At 41.6% G+C, this 17,012-nt stretch overlaps 1 protein-coding gene across 1 annotated transcript; it reads left to right on the forward strand.

Moving 5' to 3' along the window:
* Positions 1 to 7,507: 7,507 nt before the first annotated feature.
* LOC139394569 (zinc finger protein 664-like) lies at positions 7,508 to 11,786 on the forward strand. The gene is made up of 2 exons (XM_071142665.1): positions 7,508 to 8,088; positions 10,844 to 11,786. The coding sequence occupies exons 1-2, from the start codon at positions 7,605 to 7,607 to the stop codon at positions 11,551 to 11,553; spliced, it is 1,194 nt and encodes a 397-aa protein (XP_070998766.1). The 5' UTR covers positions 7,508 to 7,604; the 3' UTR covers positions 11,554 to 11,786.
* Positions 11,787 to 17,012: the final 5,226 nt, after the last annotated feature.

Here is a 17,012-nt window from a genome sequence, read left to right on the forward strand (position 1 = left end):
GGTTAAAGGTCCGCAATACAACTTGAAGCCGTGGACAGAAGGTCCACTCTATCTGGCTGATGGTGAGGCTAAACGACCACTTGGATGGAGTGAGGTAGAGTTCCGCCTGTGTAACCGCTCCTATATGATTCCTTCAGTTATCCTACAAACCAAGAACCTTGCTTTTCCTGTCGTGTTGGGAATTGATTTCATGTACTTCAGTGGTGTCCAGATTGATATCGCACACAATTGCTACTGGTTTCCATACAATCCGAGCAAGAAGCATTTCTTCCAATCAGAAGCTACGAAGTTACATGATTGGGGTTCAAATGTGGCAGTCTTCTCTGCCGTTGCTCCGTTACCACTAACCCTTGATAATCCTTCTGACGATCTCCTTTTACAGGCTGTAAGAAGAGCTCAGCTGGAACATCCAGAGGAGTTAAGGCTGTTGGAACAGCTGCAGAATAATGCTGATGTATGTACTTCAAGGCTAGGACGCACCGGGCTCCTGAAGCACAAAATATTCCTTACACAGGAAATGCCGATCAAGCAAAAGCCATATCGTTTGTCCCCAGCGAAGCTAATCATCCAAAAGGGACTCATTAATGATATGCTAACACAAGATATAATAGAACGTTCCTCCTCTCCTTGGGCTGCTCCTGTTGTCCTCATCCCAAAAAAGACTGGTGGTCTTAGATTTTGTGTGGACTATAGGAAGACCAACAATGTTTCCCAGACTGATGCCTATCCTTTTCCTACCATCCACGAGATCCTGGAGTCATTGTCTGGCGCTGTTGTGTTCACTACCCTTGACCTCAATAGTGGTTATTGGCAAGTTGAGATGGACCAGGAAAGCAAGGACAAGACTGCTTTTGTCTGTGCTGAGGGCTTGTTTTCCTTTAAGGTGATGCCTTTTGGATTAAAGAATGCACCTGCCACTTTCCAAAGACTGATGGAGATTGCGTTAGGTGAGCTCAAAGGGAAGATCTGTTTCGTCTACCTGGACGATATAATTATCTACTCCCAGAACAGAGAACAACACTTTCAAGATCTTCAAGCAGTGTTGGACAAGCTAAGAGAAGCTGGTCTGACCGTGAATATGAAGAAGAGCAACTTCTGCCAAACTTCCCTGAAGTTCCTTGGCCATATTGTGTCTTTCGACGGCATTCATGTGGATCCTGAAAAGACCAAGGCGGTACAAGATTTTCCTGTGCCAACCACACTCAAGGCCCTTCAACGGTTCCTTGGGATGGCTGGATGGTACCATCGGTTTGTGTCGAACTTCTCCCAGGTGGCAGAACCCCTCAACGCGTTGAAGCGAAAAGGAGTGAAATTCCTATGGACGGCAGAGTGCCAGACATCCTTTGAAACCCTGAAACGACACCTCGTCACACCTCCCATTTTAGGTCATCCCAACTTTGATTCCCCTTTTGTTGTTTACACTGATGCAAGTGATGTTGGACTTGGTGCTGTCCTAGTCCAACAGACTGGACTTGGCACTGAAGAAGTGCTAGCGTTCGCCAGTCGGACATTGAATGGAGCAGAACGGAACTACTCCACAACCGAGCAAGAGTGCCTTGCAGTTGTCTGGGCTTTGGAAAAGTGGAGGTACTACCTGGAGGGAAGACACTTCACTGTGGTCACTGACCATTCCTCCCTTGTGTGGGTGTTCAAGACCAACAAACCAAGCACCAGACTCATAAGATGGGCTCTACGGTTGCAAGAGTTCACCTTTGCAGTAGAATACAGGAAAGGAAAATACAACACTGTTCCAGATGCCTTATCCAGGGCTCCTGCTTGTGATAACGGTGGCCCTCATTTTACATGTGCTACTGTCCTGTCAAGCAGTCGAGACTCGCCCAAAACAGACTTTCCCATCTCTGATGAGACCATATGGAAAGCCCAACAGGATGATCCAGAAGTACAGGCTTTGTACCAGACTATCCTGGAAGATGGAGAAAAGATGGTCAATCCTACCACAAAGCTGACCATCCTGGAAGACAAAGTCTACCGTGTTGTACAACTACCACACAGAACCCTCTACCAATTGTACATACCTGAAACTCTACGCCTACAACTGCTTCAACATTTCCATGAAGACCCATTAGCTGGTCATTTGGGCAGGTTCAAAACCTACAAGCGGTTGCAAGCGTTACTGTACTGGCCACATCTGAGCATGGATGTGAAGTCACACATCCGAAACTGTCAGGTTTGTCAAATGTACAAACCAGAAGGTAGAAAGCCTGCTGGCAAGTTGCAGCAAACGGTGGTTACCCGACCTTGGGAAATGCTAGGAGTGGATTTGATGGGTCCATTTCCTAGAAGCTCCAATCAGAATGTGTACATGCTTGTGTTTGTTGATTATTATTCAAAGTGGGTGGAACTCTTTTCCCTGCGTCAGGCCACAGCAAGGACCGTCTCTAACATCCTTACGAAAGAGATCCTGACTCGCTGGGGAGTGCCTGATTACATCCTGTCTGATCGAGGTTCCCAATTTGTCTCTGATCTCTTTGAGGAGACCTGCCAAAGATGGAACCTGAGACAGAAGTTGACCACGGCCTATCACCCACAGACCAATCTCACTGAGAGAGTAAATCGAACCTTGAAGACAATGATTGCTTCCTATGTAGGGACCCAGCACAAACACTGGGACAAGCACCTTCACGAGTTTCGATTTGCCCTGAATTCTGCTGTGCAAGAGTCCACTGGAGTCACACCTGCAGAGCTGAACCTAAGTCGTCCCCTCCGAGGACCCTTGGATATGGTGCTACAGCCCCAGCAGATTACTCCAGACGCTGCTTGCTATGACCAGGTAGTCCATCTCCATGACTTGAGAGCTCTTGTCTCAAAGAACATGACCCAGGCTCGACTCAAGCAGAAGAGAAATTATGATAAGAACAGACGAGACATGCAGTTTCAGCTTCGTGATCGGGTGTGGCTTCGCTCTCATCCTTACTCGAAAGCTGAACAATTCTTCTCTGCCAAGCTCGCTCCTAAATGGCAAGGACCATATAGGATTGTGGAGCAGATGGGCCCTTTGAACTACCGAGTGGTGAAAGAGGACACAGGTGAAGATATGCGCGTTGTCCATGTCTCACGCCTTAAGGCCTGTTACCCCTCGGCTGAGGAATTGGAGGCGATTGAGCGCCGCAAGATCTTGGATATCTTTGAAGAGGAAAGTGAGGAGACTTTTCTCGGATTCCCAGACCCAGAAGTCTCACACCTTAAGGCCTGTGACCCCTCAGCTGAGGAGCGTGAGCTCCAAAAAGTCATGAGAATTTTTGTAGAGGAAAGTGATGAGGAGACCTTTCTCGGTTACCCCGACCAAGATGTGCCTTCCAGGGCAATGGTCGGCTTTTTCCAGGGGAGGGGGTGTGTGACGGCCCTGAATTATTTTGAGCCGTCTCAGTGCTTCTCCTTCCAATAGGGTGCTTTCCCTTTAATTCCCAATTAAATAGCCAGCATCAGCTGCGCAAAAGGGGCGTTTGTGATGGAGACGTGACTGAGGATGTGTTCCCGAAGCTTCTCTATTCCGGTTGTTTTGTTGCTGTTAAACGTGTGTTTTGTAGCCTGAGAGTTTACCCAGGATCGGATCCACTCTTTGCGTCCGTGGACTACTCCTCTCTATTCTTCGTGGCCTTTCTCCGCTGGAGATCTGTTGGCGGATTGGATTGTCTGACTGACCGACTGACTACCACCTTTTTTGTATACGGTATTTCATTTGTTTTGATATGATGTATACGGTGATGATTTATGTAGTTAGATGTAGTTGAGGAATTAGTAAGAGCAGATACGCTTTAAAGTTCTGTGGTAAAATGGTTATATTGATTGTATGATTTAATACTGGGTTTACGCTACACGGAATGAACGGACCAACATTGCGTGACAAAAGTCACTTGAGTTCACTGAACTCCTTTACCGGGCGGGACTCTTTTTAGGCCCGAGGTACAGGACATTTCTGGAGGAACCAGAACTCATTGTGTTATATTATTATGTGTGTGTAATCCATTGATGTTGCTAATACAACCCACGCAAAAGAATAGTTGTTTTTGAAGTTCTTTCAATGTTTTAAGGGTTTATGAAAAGTTGATTTCCCTTCTGACGTTTACATAAGTCCTTTGTAATGGTGTAGACTTGACGGACCAGATGGGACTCATTCCCTCCCAAACTAAAAGGAGAAACCAATGTTTTCTCTGGTAGGCACAACCTACCTGGCACCCCTATAAAAAAATAACATCAAGTCAAAACCGTTACAATGTGTCTACACAAACGGTCAGAAACAGACTCTATGAGGGTGGCATGAGGGCCCGAAGTCCACAGGTGGGGGTTGTGCTTACAGCCCAACACCGTGCAGGACGTTTGGCATTTGCCAGAGAACACCAAGATTGGCAAATTCGCCATTGGCGCCCTCTGCTGGGTTCCTCCTAATGCAAGACAATGCTAGACCTCATGTGGTTGGAGTGTGTCAGCAGTTCCTGCAAGAGGAAGGCATTGATGCTATGGACTGGCCCGCCCGTTCCCCAGACCTGAATCTAATTGAGCACATCTGGGACATCATGTCTCGCTCCATCCACCAACGCCACAGACTGTCCAGGAGTTGGTGGATGCTTTAGTCCTGGTCTGGGAGAAGATCCCTCACGAGTCCATCCGCCACCTCATCAGGAGCATGCCCAGGAGTTGTAGGGAGGTCATACAGGCACGTGGAGGCCACACACACTACTGAGCCTCATTTTGACTTGTTTTAAGGACATTACATCAAAGTTGGATCAGCCTGTAGTGTGGTTTTCCACTTTAATTTTGAGTGTGACTCCAAATCCAGACCTCAATGAGTTGATAAATTTGATTTCCATTGATAATTTTTGTGTGATTTTGTTGTCAGCACATTCAACTATGTAAAGAAAAAAGTATTTAATAAGAATATTTCATTAATTCAGATCTAGGATGTGTTATTTTAGTGTTCCCTTTATTTTTTTGAGCAGTGTACAAATCCCCATCGACTGGCTGAGTCACCATTTAGTTTGGAAATGATCCAACCATTATGTAGGTTGGTAGAAATGATCCAACCATTATGTAGGTTGGTAGAAATGATCCAACCATTATGTAGGTTGGTGGAAATGATCCAACCATTATGTAGGTTGGTAGAAATGATCCAACCATTATGTAGGTTGGTGGAAATGATCCAACCATTATGTAGGTTGGTGGAAATGATCCAACCATTATGTAGGTTGGTGGAAATGATCCAACCATTATGTAGGTTGGTAGAAATGATCCAACCATTATGTAGGTTGGTGGAAATGATCCAACCATTATGTAGGTTGGTGGAAATGATCCAACCATTATGTAGGTTGATGGAAATTATCCAACCATTGTGTAGGTTGGTGGAAATCCCCATCGACTGAGGATGAGGGGTCTCCATTTTGCAGTGTAATAATGATGTTGAATAATAATAAACTACAATCATCAATCTGACTCCATTACCATGTGAATGCTATAGGGCCCGTAATAGAATCCAGTGGGTATAGCCAAGGTTGTGAGTCTATCGTCACCACTCAGAATACTATAAGATGCAAGTGTCCAGGTTTACCATTATGCAACTATTATTAAGGCTGAGGAACAAGGAGCTAATATTGATGTCTTAGCATTAAATTATTGAGTTAACCTTAGCTCAGAGATGCACCGTTAGAGAATACGTTCTAATATGTGCTACTTTTTGGACAGTGCCTTCTGAAAGTATTCAGACCCCTTGACTTTTTCCACTTTTTGTTATGTTACAGCCTTTCTCTAAAATGTATTAAAACATTTTTTTTAAATCCTCATCAATCTACACACAATACCCCATAATGACAAAGCAAAAACAGATTTGTAGATCGTTTTGCAAATTTATATTTTAAAAATGTTTTATACTTTATCACATTTTTATATAGTACCAGTCAAAAGTTTGGACACGCACTCATTCCAGGGTTTTTCTTTATTTATACTATTTTCTACATTGTAGAATAATAATAATAATAGTGAAGACATCAAAACTATGAAATAACACATGGAATCATGTAGTAACGAAAAAGTGTTAAACAAATCTAAATATGACTCAAAATGTAATTCACTGAATGAGAGCTAGCTATTGAAACACTAATTGATATTTACAGTAGCTAGCTAGGCTATATATCAAGATAATTCTTATTGCAACTTTAATATTTCAAGTGCACTGTAAAACATATATTTATCTCATTTCAGTCTTTGGGAGCTAGATATATCTGTTTCTCTTCATCAGACAGCAGATCACGTTTTCACAAGAGGCTGTAGTTACATCGTAGATAAAAGCGGGCCATTGGCTGCCTACATCACCAGGGGTCTGTACGGGACCTCTGATTGGTTCCAAGTTTAGGAGTTCGGTAAGGTTGCCTGAGCAGACAGACAGACAGACCGTGTTAAAATATTATTTTTTATGAGAAGATGTGCAAGAATTGCAGGTGCCAACAAATGTTATAGTCATCATAACAATATTTGACTGTGCTATACAAAAAATCAGGATCCTCTCTCGACTGGGACCGATTAACTTCACTCTTTTTAGCTTCGGCCCACCACCTAATAATAAAAACTACAGAACAATGAGCCAGATGTTTCACCTGACGTATAAATGTGAGGCATCCGGTTGACGGTTTTCACTCCCAACAAATGTGGTGATGAGAGGAAGCCCAGTGGTAGAAGATAGAGCAAGATGGATTCTGGCCGACATTCTGCTGATTTTCCCATCGATGAAACGTTTGATCTCAATACAGTTTTCTGTTTCCATAACTAGAACCTGTAACTAACAGAGTGGACTACGTTTTGAAGACATGACGTTTTGCCAAAGTTTCAAAGTAATTGCATTGTTTAGAAGGAGTGCAAGGGAGTATTGAGTTATTTCACACCGGTAAACTTCACAGAGTAGGCGTTCCCTAAAGGAAATATGCAAATAAATACTAGAATGCGCCAATAGGATCTCTCTTGCTCGTCCTTGTCTCTGCCCACTAGGATTAATTTGCTCCCATTGGAAACGACAGGCTCTGGTCTATCTGGGTTAGTTACACAAATCTTTGGACACACAGTCGGTGAAGAGCATGATGTGTTGCTGACGTTAGCCACCGAGCTAGTATAAGACCTACATATTATATTATTATATATATTATAGGTAACCAGATCGTGACTACAACTAAGTTACTAAGTCTTTAACCACAATGTGTTGTTACATTGGTGAGTAAAAACTCATGCTTCCTACCGTTTAACATGTCTGAAAATATAATAGATACATTTTTCTCAACTACGTTACCCACTCCAGTCAGCAGATGGCGGTTTGAGACTTTAAGGCGATGCTGTTGGTGTGACGTATAATGTAGTGGACGGAACGCTTCTTTCAGCAGCAGCAACAGTTAGTCAGACACCTCCGTAGCTTGCTAGACAAAATAGACGAACCAATAAAGATCTTTAGACGCTTTAGTGTATGTTAGCCACTGTGTTTTAAACCCACTTCTGTCGTCTACTAAGTTATCCGATTTAATTTCATATTTACGGTGTTGTTATTGGTCATCTAGTTAAGTTTTATTAAGTTAAGTTAGCATTAGCCTAGCTAGCTAACATCTCCGACCATGAGTTCACTGAGCTACTCTCCTCCCGTTAAAGAAGAGGAGGTCTCCTGGACGGAGAAAGAAGCTCTGGTGAAAGAGGAGGCTGTTACACTAGAAAAACAAGTAGATGGTGAGGCTGTTTCAGTGAAAGAAGAGGAAGACTCGTTCAGAGTGAAAAAGGAGGCTGAAGAGGGGGATGTTACAATAGAAAAACAAGTAGAGGATGAGGCTGTTACAGTGAAAGAAGAAGAGAAAGACGTTTCAGTGAAAGAAGAGGAAGACGCGTTCAGAGTGAAAGAGGAGGAGGAAGAGAAAGAGGATGCAGTTTATGGAGTGAAAGAGGAGGAGGAGGAGATGACTGTTACATCGAAAAAGGAGGAGGAAGAAGAGGAGGAAACTGGATATCTGGGCCCGGTTTCCCAAAGCCATCTTAATGCATCCAGTGGTTCTAACAATGAAGTTAGCCGTGAAATGGTTTTGAGAAACCGGGCCGTGATTACCACTAGTAAGTATTGTCTTAAATACAGAGGCACAAACTGCAGTTGTTGAACTGATGTCTGGTGTTAAAGGGGAAATCTGTAGTTTCTACATCCATATTTGGACTTTTAAATTATTTATTTATAGCCATTGATTCTTGAAGAATATAACCCATGCCTTATTAGCTTAGTTCAACTGTTTACCACATCAGAACCCCAAATAAGCTTTTTTACTCCAATGTTTAGAAACAATGTAAATCAACACTGTATATCCTCAACATGGTTAAAACTATAATGTTGATATCATGGATGGTCAGTCCTTGCATCCATAGGTCTGTCTATGAATTTGAGAGTAGTTACATTTCTCCAGTCCCATCCATCATCTTATTACCTAAACAATGGCGGAATGACAACTTTGTTATTGTTTCAACTGCAGATTGATGGATGTGGCTTTTTTAGAGGGACAGGTTTTAAATAGAAAAAAATGTCAGCCCAGAGACTTGGTAAACAGCTGAGGGATGGGGGATGGAGAAATGTAACCACTCTCACATTCATAGAAAAAGCTATTGTAGGAACCATAACCCAACACCTAGTGACCTCATCAAGAAGTTCAGACATCTTGGCGTAACAGTTATAAGGTGTTGACTTGACAGTCGCTGGACCCAGGTTTGAGTTCAGCTCAGGGCCTCACCCTGAATTCACTACACTATGAATACAAGGACTGGCTGGCTATCCATGATGTCATAATGATAGTTTAACCAGGTTTCTAGGCTATATAGTATATTCTAGAATTCATCTATGATGTCATAATGACAGTTTAACCAGGTTTCTAGGCTGTATAGTATATTCTAGAATTAATCCATGATGTCATAATGACAGTTTAACCAGGTTTCTAGGCTATATAGTATATTCTAGAATTCATCCATGATGTCATAATGAGGCTATACAGTATTAGTTTACCAACAGTGGCGTTATACAAGCTCATGTTTAGGTTTCTGATGGGGAAATAGAGTTGAATCATTTGAGGCATTTATAAGTTCTGTTCTCTTCAAGAATCAACGGTTATATAGTAAATGGGTCTTTCTATAACTGACCCCATTCAGTCGACTAGACACATTTTCTTACGTTACAGCCGTATTCTAAAATTGATTAAATCCATTTTTACCCCATTTTTATCAATCTCCATAAAATACCTGATATATCACATTAACAGTATTCAGACCCTTTACTCAATACTGTTTTGAAGCACATTTGGCAGCGATTACAGCCTTGCGTTTTCTAGCCCTGAGTCTCTACTTTTATCCAATGTTAAAAACACCATTCCTAATGTCTCTACATAAGACAGAATCGAGCCAGTCGGTCACGTGTGTGATCCATTACAGAAAGCTGGGTGTTTGTCGCACGCCACTACTTCACAGGAGAGGCATTTGAACATAAAAAAAACGATAAAAAAATTATCAAAATGTCTCTTTTTTTGTCAGAAATTCCTCCTTGAACATGTGAACTTTCATGTGCTTTAATAACAAAGTCTTATGTTATCTGGAAATATAAATAAAATGTGATTTCACAAAGCTGTTTAGACATAGAGAAAATACAGAATGTATTATAGCCATGATTGGTGGAGATGATGAGGGGGCTGGGACATTCACTAGAAAGAGAGTCCATTCTGTGATTGGTGGAGATGATGAGGGGGCTGGGACATTCACGAGAAAGAGTCCATTCTGTGATTGGTGGAGATGATGAGGGGGCTGGGACATTCACTAGAAAGAGAGTCCATTCTGTGATTGGTGGAGATGATGAGGGGGCTGGGACATTCACTAGAAAGAGAGTCCATTCTGTGATTGGTGGAGATGATGAGGGGACTGGGACATTCACTAGAAAGAGAGTCCATTCTGTGATTGGTGGAGATGATGAGGGGGCTGGGACATTCACGAGAAAGAGTCCATTCTGTGATTGGTGGAGATGATGAGGGGGCTGGGACATTCATTAGAAAGAGAGTCCATTCTGTGATTGGTGGAGATGATGAGGGGGCTGGAACATTCACGAGAAAGAGAGTCCATTCTGTGACTGGTGGAGATGATGAGGGGGCTGGGACATTCATGAGAAAGAGTCCATTCTGTGATTGGTGGAGATGATGAGGGGGCTGGGACATTCACGAGAAAGAGAGTCCATTCTGTGACTGGTGGAGATGATGAGGGGGCTGGGACATTCACTAGAAAGAGAGTCCATTCTGTGATTGGTGGAGATGATGAGGGGACTGGGACATTCACTAGAAAGAGAGTCCATTCTGTGACTGGTGGAGATGATGAGGGGGCTGGGACATTCACGAGAAAGAGAGTCCATTCTGTGATTGGTGGAGATGATGAGGGGGCTGGGACATGGTGAGATAAATACTGTTAATGGTTTTCCTAATGGGGGAACCTGGTGATATAATGTTCAGAGAATCCATTTAGACAATTTGGTGAAAGTATTCCCTTTCTAAATAATAAAAGACCAAAAGTAATCTGACACACTGCTTCGTGTTTCAGCAACTGTAATAATGTATTTATAGCCTAGAATCATCCACTATACTACTGTGGAAACAATAATACAAAATAAGTCTATTGTTGCTCACTTGACTGTCTTTTTAAGATAATTGTCAAATAAGTTTGTAAAAGCATTTAAACATTCATTAAGGATGTAAATTGTTGTACAACATCATGGGGATCACCTTTTAAGCTCAAAACAGTGGATTTCTGCTGTTGTGGGCCTTTAACCATCTGTCTGACTTTGTTGTTCACACAGGAGAGAGACATGACAAACGTAGATCCTCTGGGGAGCCTCAACAACATCATGAAGCTGACGAGGCAGAGAAGAGTCTCTCCACATCAGAACACCTCAAGAAACACCAGCGGAAACCCACAGGGAAGAAATCTCACCGCTGCTCTGACTGTGGGAAGAGTTACTCAAGATCAGATTCACTGAAGGCACACCAGAGAATTCACACAGGGAAGAAGTCTCACCACTGCTCTGACTGTGGGAAGACTTACTCAAGATCAGATTCACTAAAAGTACACCAGAAAAAACACATTGGAGAGAAACCTCACTGCTGCTCTAATTGTGGGAAGAGTTGCACCTCTTTAGCAACCCTAAAAATACATCAGAGAATCCATAGAAGAGAAAAACCTTATAGTTGCTCTGATTGTGGGAAGTGTTTTGTTTTGTCAGGACATTTAAAATCACACCAGAGAACACACACAGGACAGAAACCTTATAGTTGTCATCTATGTGGGAGGAGTTTTAGGCACTTAAGCAGCCTGATAGTACACCAGAGAATACACACAGGAGAGAAACCTTACCAATGCTCTGACTGCGGGAAGAGTTTTGTTTCCTCAGGACTTTTAAAATCACACCAGAGAACACACACAGGAGAGAAACCTCATAGCTGTGATCAATGTGACAAGAGATACTCTGATAAAAGATCACTGATTAAACATCAGACAATTCATACATGAAGGAGTTGTTCAATGTGAGAAGAGTTTTACTGAATCTAGAGAGCTGACTTTGCACCAGAGAAAACACACGGGAAATAAACTTTAACACTAGCTCTGACTGTGGGAAGAGTTTTGTTTAATCAGGACTTTTTAAAACTACACCAGAGAACACACACAGGAGAGAAACACCATAGCTGTGCTCAATGTGACAAGAGATACGTTATATCAATGAAAAAAAAATGTCACAATGCAATAGGAGTAAGATAATGATGTCATAGTGAAGAACCCCTAAATGTTTGTCCTGTTCTATTGATTTCAGCTGTGGATTGAAATGAAAGAGTTTACCAAAAAGTGTTGCGTTATGAAAAGAAAACTACGTTGTAGTTGAAAATATTTCGTTTTTTTCAATGACTTGAAAACATCGTAATTTCAACGTACTTGCAGCCTATACACATGGACGAAGTATAATACATTAGTTTATAATCCATTTTTATTAACAATCTGACATCACTCCAGTATTTCTTGACAACATTCAAGCGCTAATTGTCTTTATTCCACTACTGAAGAAGCATGACTCAAATCACCTCATATTTCAAACATTCAGCCTGACAAAATATACATGTTTTATTATTCCATGCCTCACCATTAAGTGAAATATTGCCACTACATATTAACAAAGGGGTGTACATTCGGTTTTGATATTTCGTAATATTAGCATTTTTGTAACACTTAGTTGCGTAAATAATTATGATTAATAACTGAGTTTTTATTGGTACAATTATATTGTTTACTAACATTGTAGTAAAACAAGCTTATATTTCTGGTTGGATGTTACATCCTATTCTTACTATTTTAATCAATGTCTTTTCCTTAGAATGATCATTAGTCTTTTCAGTTTTTATTGTTATTCTTTATTTATCCTTATGATTGTTGTGTAGTAAATATTACAGTTATTGTTCATTAGTCTTTCAGTTTTTATTGTTATTTTTTTTCCTGTTTGTTTGGTTGGAAATATTGTTATTTTTATTGTCATCGTTTTTTTCATAGTTTTTTCCTCTGAAGCCCATTGTGTTGTATTCCATGTCTGAAATGTGCTGTATAAATAAAGCTTGATTTGATTTGAATATATTACCAAACAAATTAACCCAATTTCCAACTTTAACCAATCCAGTGCATTTTTTGTTGAATATGAAAAATGTTGAAATCAACAATACGTCAAAGGATTCAACTACTGGATCAAACAGATCAATCCCACTTTTCCAGCCTGCTGAAGGCGTGGTGGAGTGGTAAACACCACCCCCGGCTCTACCAGGGGCTTGAGGTGGTCTCCCACTGATCTGCTTATGTCATGTTCTGTGGCCTTGCCATTCCATTTCTTGACTGCCCCTGCAACACAGAAAGAAACACATATGGAGCATCTATGGCCTCAGTTACGCCTGGCACCTAAATGTGACTTCTGTCATCTGATCATTCCAAGCTGCATTAGCTCTGGATGCACAAAAATCACGATGTGCTGCATTAGGTTTAGATCTGCCAGGATGGGCATTGTGTTCGGAATTGCCAGAGTATCTGTGACCAACAGATCTGTATTCCCAAGGGGACATAAATATTTACCATCTAAACCATGTGTGACCTCTCACACCTCTGGCTGTAGAAGTGTCCTTCCTAACCAGTCCCTCAAAAGCTCTCAGACTGAGCTCCGCCCTCACTGGGTCAGAGGAGAGGAAGGCTGAGGATGGAAGGATGAATGGATCAATCAGTCAACAAGTCAGTAATATAAAGAGATTGTTGATCATCGGAAATGTCCATCTCCCACCCATGGAGAGACCTTTATACTGTATCCAGGGTTGGGTAGGCTACTTTCTAAATGTAATCTGTTAGTTACTAGTTACCTGTCTAAAAGTCTCATCAGTAATCTGTTAGTTACTAGTTACCTGTCTAAAAGTGTCATCAGTAACATAACTGTTGGATTCCCCAAACTCACTAACGTAATCGGATTACTTTTAGATGACTTTCTCCTCAAGAGGTTCAACTTAGTACCACAGTCATAAAATCTATAACCTTAACCACACTGCTAACCCTAATGGCTAACTGCTAACCCTAATGGCTAACTGCTAACCCTAATGGCTAACTGCTAACCCTAATGCCTACCTTGTCCCGGACTTTACCTTAAATAACCCTAACCTTTACCACACTGCTAACCCTAATGGCTAACTAACCCTTACCTTAAATAACCTTAACCATAACCACACTGCTAACCTTAATGGCTAACTGCTAACCCTAATGGCTAACTGCTAACCTTAATGCCTACCTTGTCCCAGACCTTACCTTATATTCATCATTGTGCTTTTGTAATTACAGGTGTTGCTATAATGTACAGATATTATAAAATTCCTTTCAGGATCAGTCAACAAGTCAGTTGATCAGTTTCAATGTCCATCTCCCATTAATGGAGAAGACCTGCAGTGCATTCGGAAAGTATTCAGACCCCTTGACTTTTTCCATATTTTGTTACATTACAGCCTTATTCTAAATTTGATTTAATAAAACATTTTCCTCATCAATCTACACACAATACCCCATCGTGACAAAGTGAAAACATGTTCTAGAAATGTTTGCAAATGTATTAAAAATAAAAAACAGAAAAAACTTATTTACATAAGTATTCAGACCCTTTTCTAAGAGACCTGAAATTGAGCTCAGGTGCATCTTGTTTCTATTGATCATCCTTGAGATGTTTCTACAACTTAATTGGAGTCCACCTGAGGTAAAGTCAATTGATTGGAAATTATTTAGAAAGGCACACACCTGTGCCACAGTTGAGAGTGCATGTCAGAGCAAAAAACCAAGCCATGCTAGGAGGAATCGTCCGTAAAGCTCTGAGACAGGATTGTGTCGAGGCACAGATCTGAAGAGGGTACCAACATACTCCCAGTGGATCAGAAGTTTACATACACTCAATTAGTATTTGGTAGCATTGCCTTTAAATTGTTTAACTTGGGTCAAATGTTTCGGGTAGCCTTCACAAGTTTCCCACAATAAGTTGGGTGAATTTTGGCCTATTCCTCCTGACAGAGCTGGTGTAACTGAGTCAGGTTTGTAGGCCTCCATGCTCGCACATGCTTTTTCGGTTCTGCCGACAAAATTTCTATAGGATTGAGGTAAGGGCTTTGTGATGGCCACTCCAACACCTTGACTTTGTTGTCCTTAAGCCATTTTACCACAACTTTGGAAGTATGCTTGGGGTCACTGTCCATTTGGAAGACCCTTTTGCGATCAAGCTTTAACTTCCTGACTGATGTCTTGAGATGTTGCTTCAATATATCCACATAATTTTCCTTCCTCGCGATGCCATCTATTTTGTGAAGTGCACCAGTCCTCCTGCAGCAAAGCACCCCCACAACATGATGCTGCCACCCCCGTGCTTCACGGTTGGGATGGTGTTCTTCGGCTTGCAAGCATCCCCCTTTTTCCTCCAAACATAACGATGGTCATTATGACCAAACAGTTCTATTTTTGTTTCATCAGACCAGGGGACATTTCTCCAAAAAGTACAATCTGTGTCCCCATGTGCAGTTGCAAACCATAGTCTGGCTTTTTTTGTGGTGGTTTTGGAGCCGTGGCTTCTTCCTTGTCGAGCGGCCTTTCAGGTTATGTTGATATAGGACTTGTTTTACTGTGGATATAGATTATTTTATACCTGTTTCCTCCAGCATCTTCACTAGGTCTTTTGATGTTGTTCTGGGAATGATTTGCACTTTTCGCACCAAAGTACGTTCATCTCTGGGAGACAGAACGCGTCTCCTTCCTGAGCGGTATGACAGCTGCATGGTCCCATGGTGTTTATACTTGCGGACTATTGTTTGTACAGATGAACGTGGTACCTTCAGGCGTTTGGAAATTGTTCCCAAGGATGAACCAGACTTGTGAAGGTCTACAATCTTTTTTCTGAGGTCTTGGCTGATTTCTTTTGATTTTCCCATGATGTCAAGCAAAGAAGCACTGAATTTGAAGGTAGGCCTTGAAATACATCCACAGATACACCTCCAATTGAATCAAATTATGTAAATTAGTCTATCAGATGCTTCTAAAGCCATGACATAATTTTCTGGAATTTTCCAAGCTGTTTAATGGCACAGTCAACTTAGTGTATGTAAACTTCTGACCCACAGGAATTGTGATACAGGGAATTACAAGTGAAATAATCTGTCTGTAAAGAATTGTTGGACAAATTACGTGTCATGCACAAAGTAGATGTCCTAACTGACTTGCCAAAAACTATAGTTTGTTAACAAGAAATTTGTGGAGTGGTTGAAACATGAGTTTTAATGACTCCTAAGTGCATGTGTAACAGACGTGAAACGGCTAGCTTGTTAGCGGTGGTGCGCGCTAAATAGCGTTTCAATCGATGACGTAACAATGCTTCGTGGGAGACTGTTGTTGATGTGTGCAGAGGGTCTCTGGTTCGCGCCCGGGTATGGGCGAGGGGACGGTCTAAAGTTATACTGTTACACTGGTATCGAGCATGGTGGCAACACAGTAAAGAGGTTGACATGTGACCAGGCACCAATTACTTATAAATGTTTCAACTGTTTTACCAACATCACAAAAAAACATTCTGCACTTGTCTCTCCACATCGGTCAGCTACATTGGTGAGCATAGTTAGTAGAATAATGAATGGTTTGGATGGTTTGGTAAGATTTTGGCACGTGTACTTTTAGAAGGTTAGTTTATATCCCAGGACAATTGAGCTAGCCACAGCAACAGCAAGCTATCTAAATTGCCATGAATGTTTAATGTTTTTCGACCAGTCCCACAATTAATATAGTTGGTTCATTTTGATATTTCAAAATGCTGATCGAGTCTGGATGGACAAAATTAACATGCTCGTGACAAACGCGCCAGGTCTTGTCAGCATGTAAAACGTTAGCATACAAACTCGGTAGCACAGAGTAAATCAAATTTACTGTTTATATATAGTAGATCAATATGACGTTGTGCCTTGTAGGTAGTTTAGAAGATATCGGAAGTTAATAAATATGTAGTGTAATGAAACAACAGGACGCAGGTCTCGAACCCTCGACCTTCTAGCCCGAGCGCGCTACCGACTGTGCCGCAAACCGCTCTCGAGAAAACACAACAGTTTGCACATATAGGTAACCAGATTGTGACTGCTTCTACGTTACTAAGTCTTTAACCACACTGTGTTGTTACATTGGTGGGTAAAAACTCATGCTTCCTACCGATTAACTTTTTGTCTGAATATAAACTCGACATTTTACTCATCTGCGTTACCCACTCCAGTCAGCAGATGGCGGTCTGAGACTTTAAGGCGATGCTGCTGGTGTGACGTATAATCTAGTGGACGGAACGCTTCTTTCGAAAGCAGCAACAGTTGGTCAGAAACCTCGGTAGCTTGCTAGACAAAATAAACGAACCAATAAAGCTCTTTTGACGCTTTAGTGTATGTTAGCCACTG

Source organism: Oncorhynchus clarkii, unplaced genomic scaffold (assembly GCF_045791955.1).
Source record: "Oncorhynchus clarkii lewisi isolate Uvic-CL-2024 unplaced genomic scaffold, UVic_Ocla_1.0 unplaced_contig_110_pilon_pilon, whole genome shotgun sequence".
Lineage (NCBI taxonomy): Eukaryota > Metazoa > Chordata > Actinopteri > Salmoniformes > Salmonidae > Oncorhynchus > Oncorhynchus clarkii.

What these genes read in the sequence shown, in the direction of transcription:
- LOC139394569 (XM_071142665.1), top strand. Translation starts at nt 7,605, where the DNA reads ATGAGTTCACTGAGCTACTCTCCTCCCGTTAAAGAAGAGGAGGTCTCC. An exon ending in CCGGGCCGTGATTACCACTA is followed by an intron (nt 8,089 to 10,843) that starts GTAAGTATTGTC and finishes TTGTTCACACAG; the next exon opens with GAGAGAGACATGACAAACGT.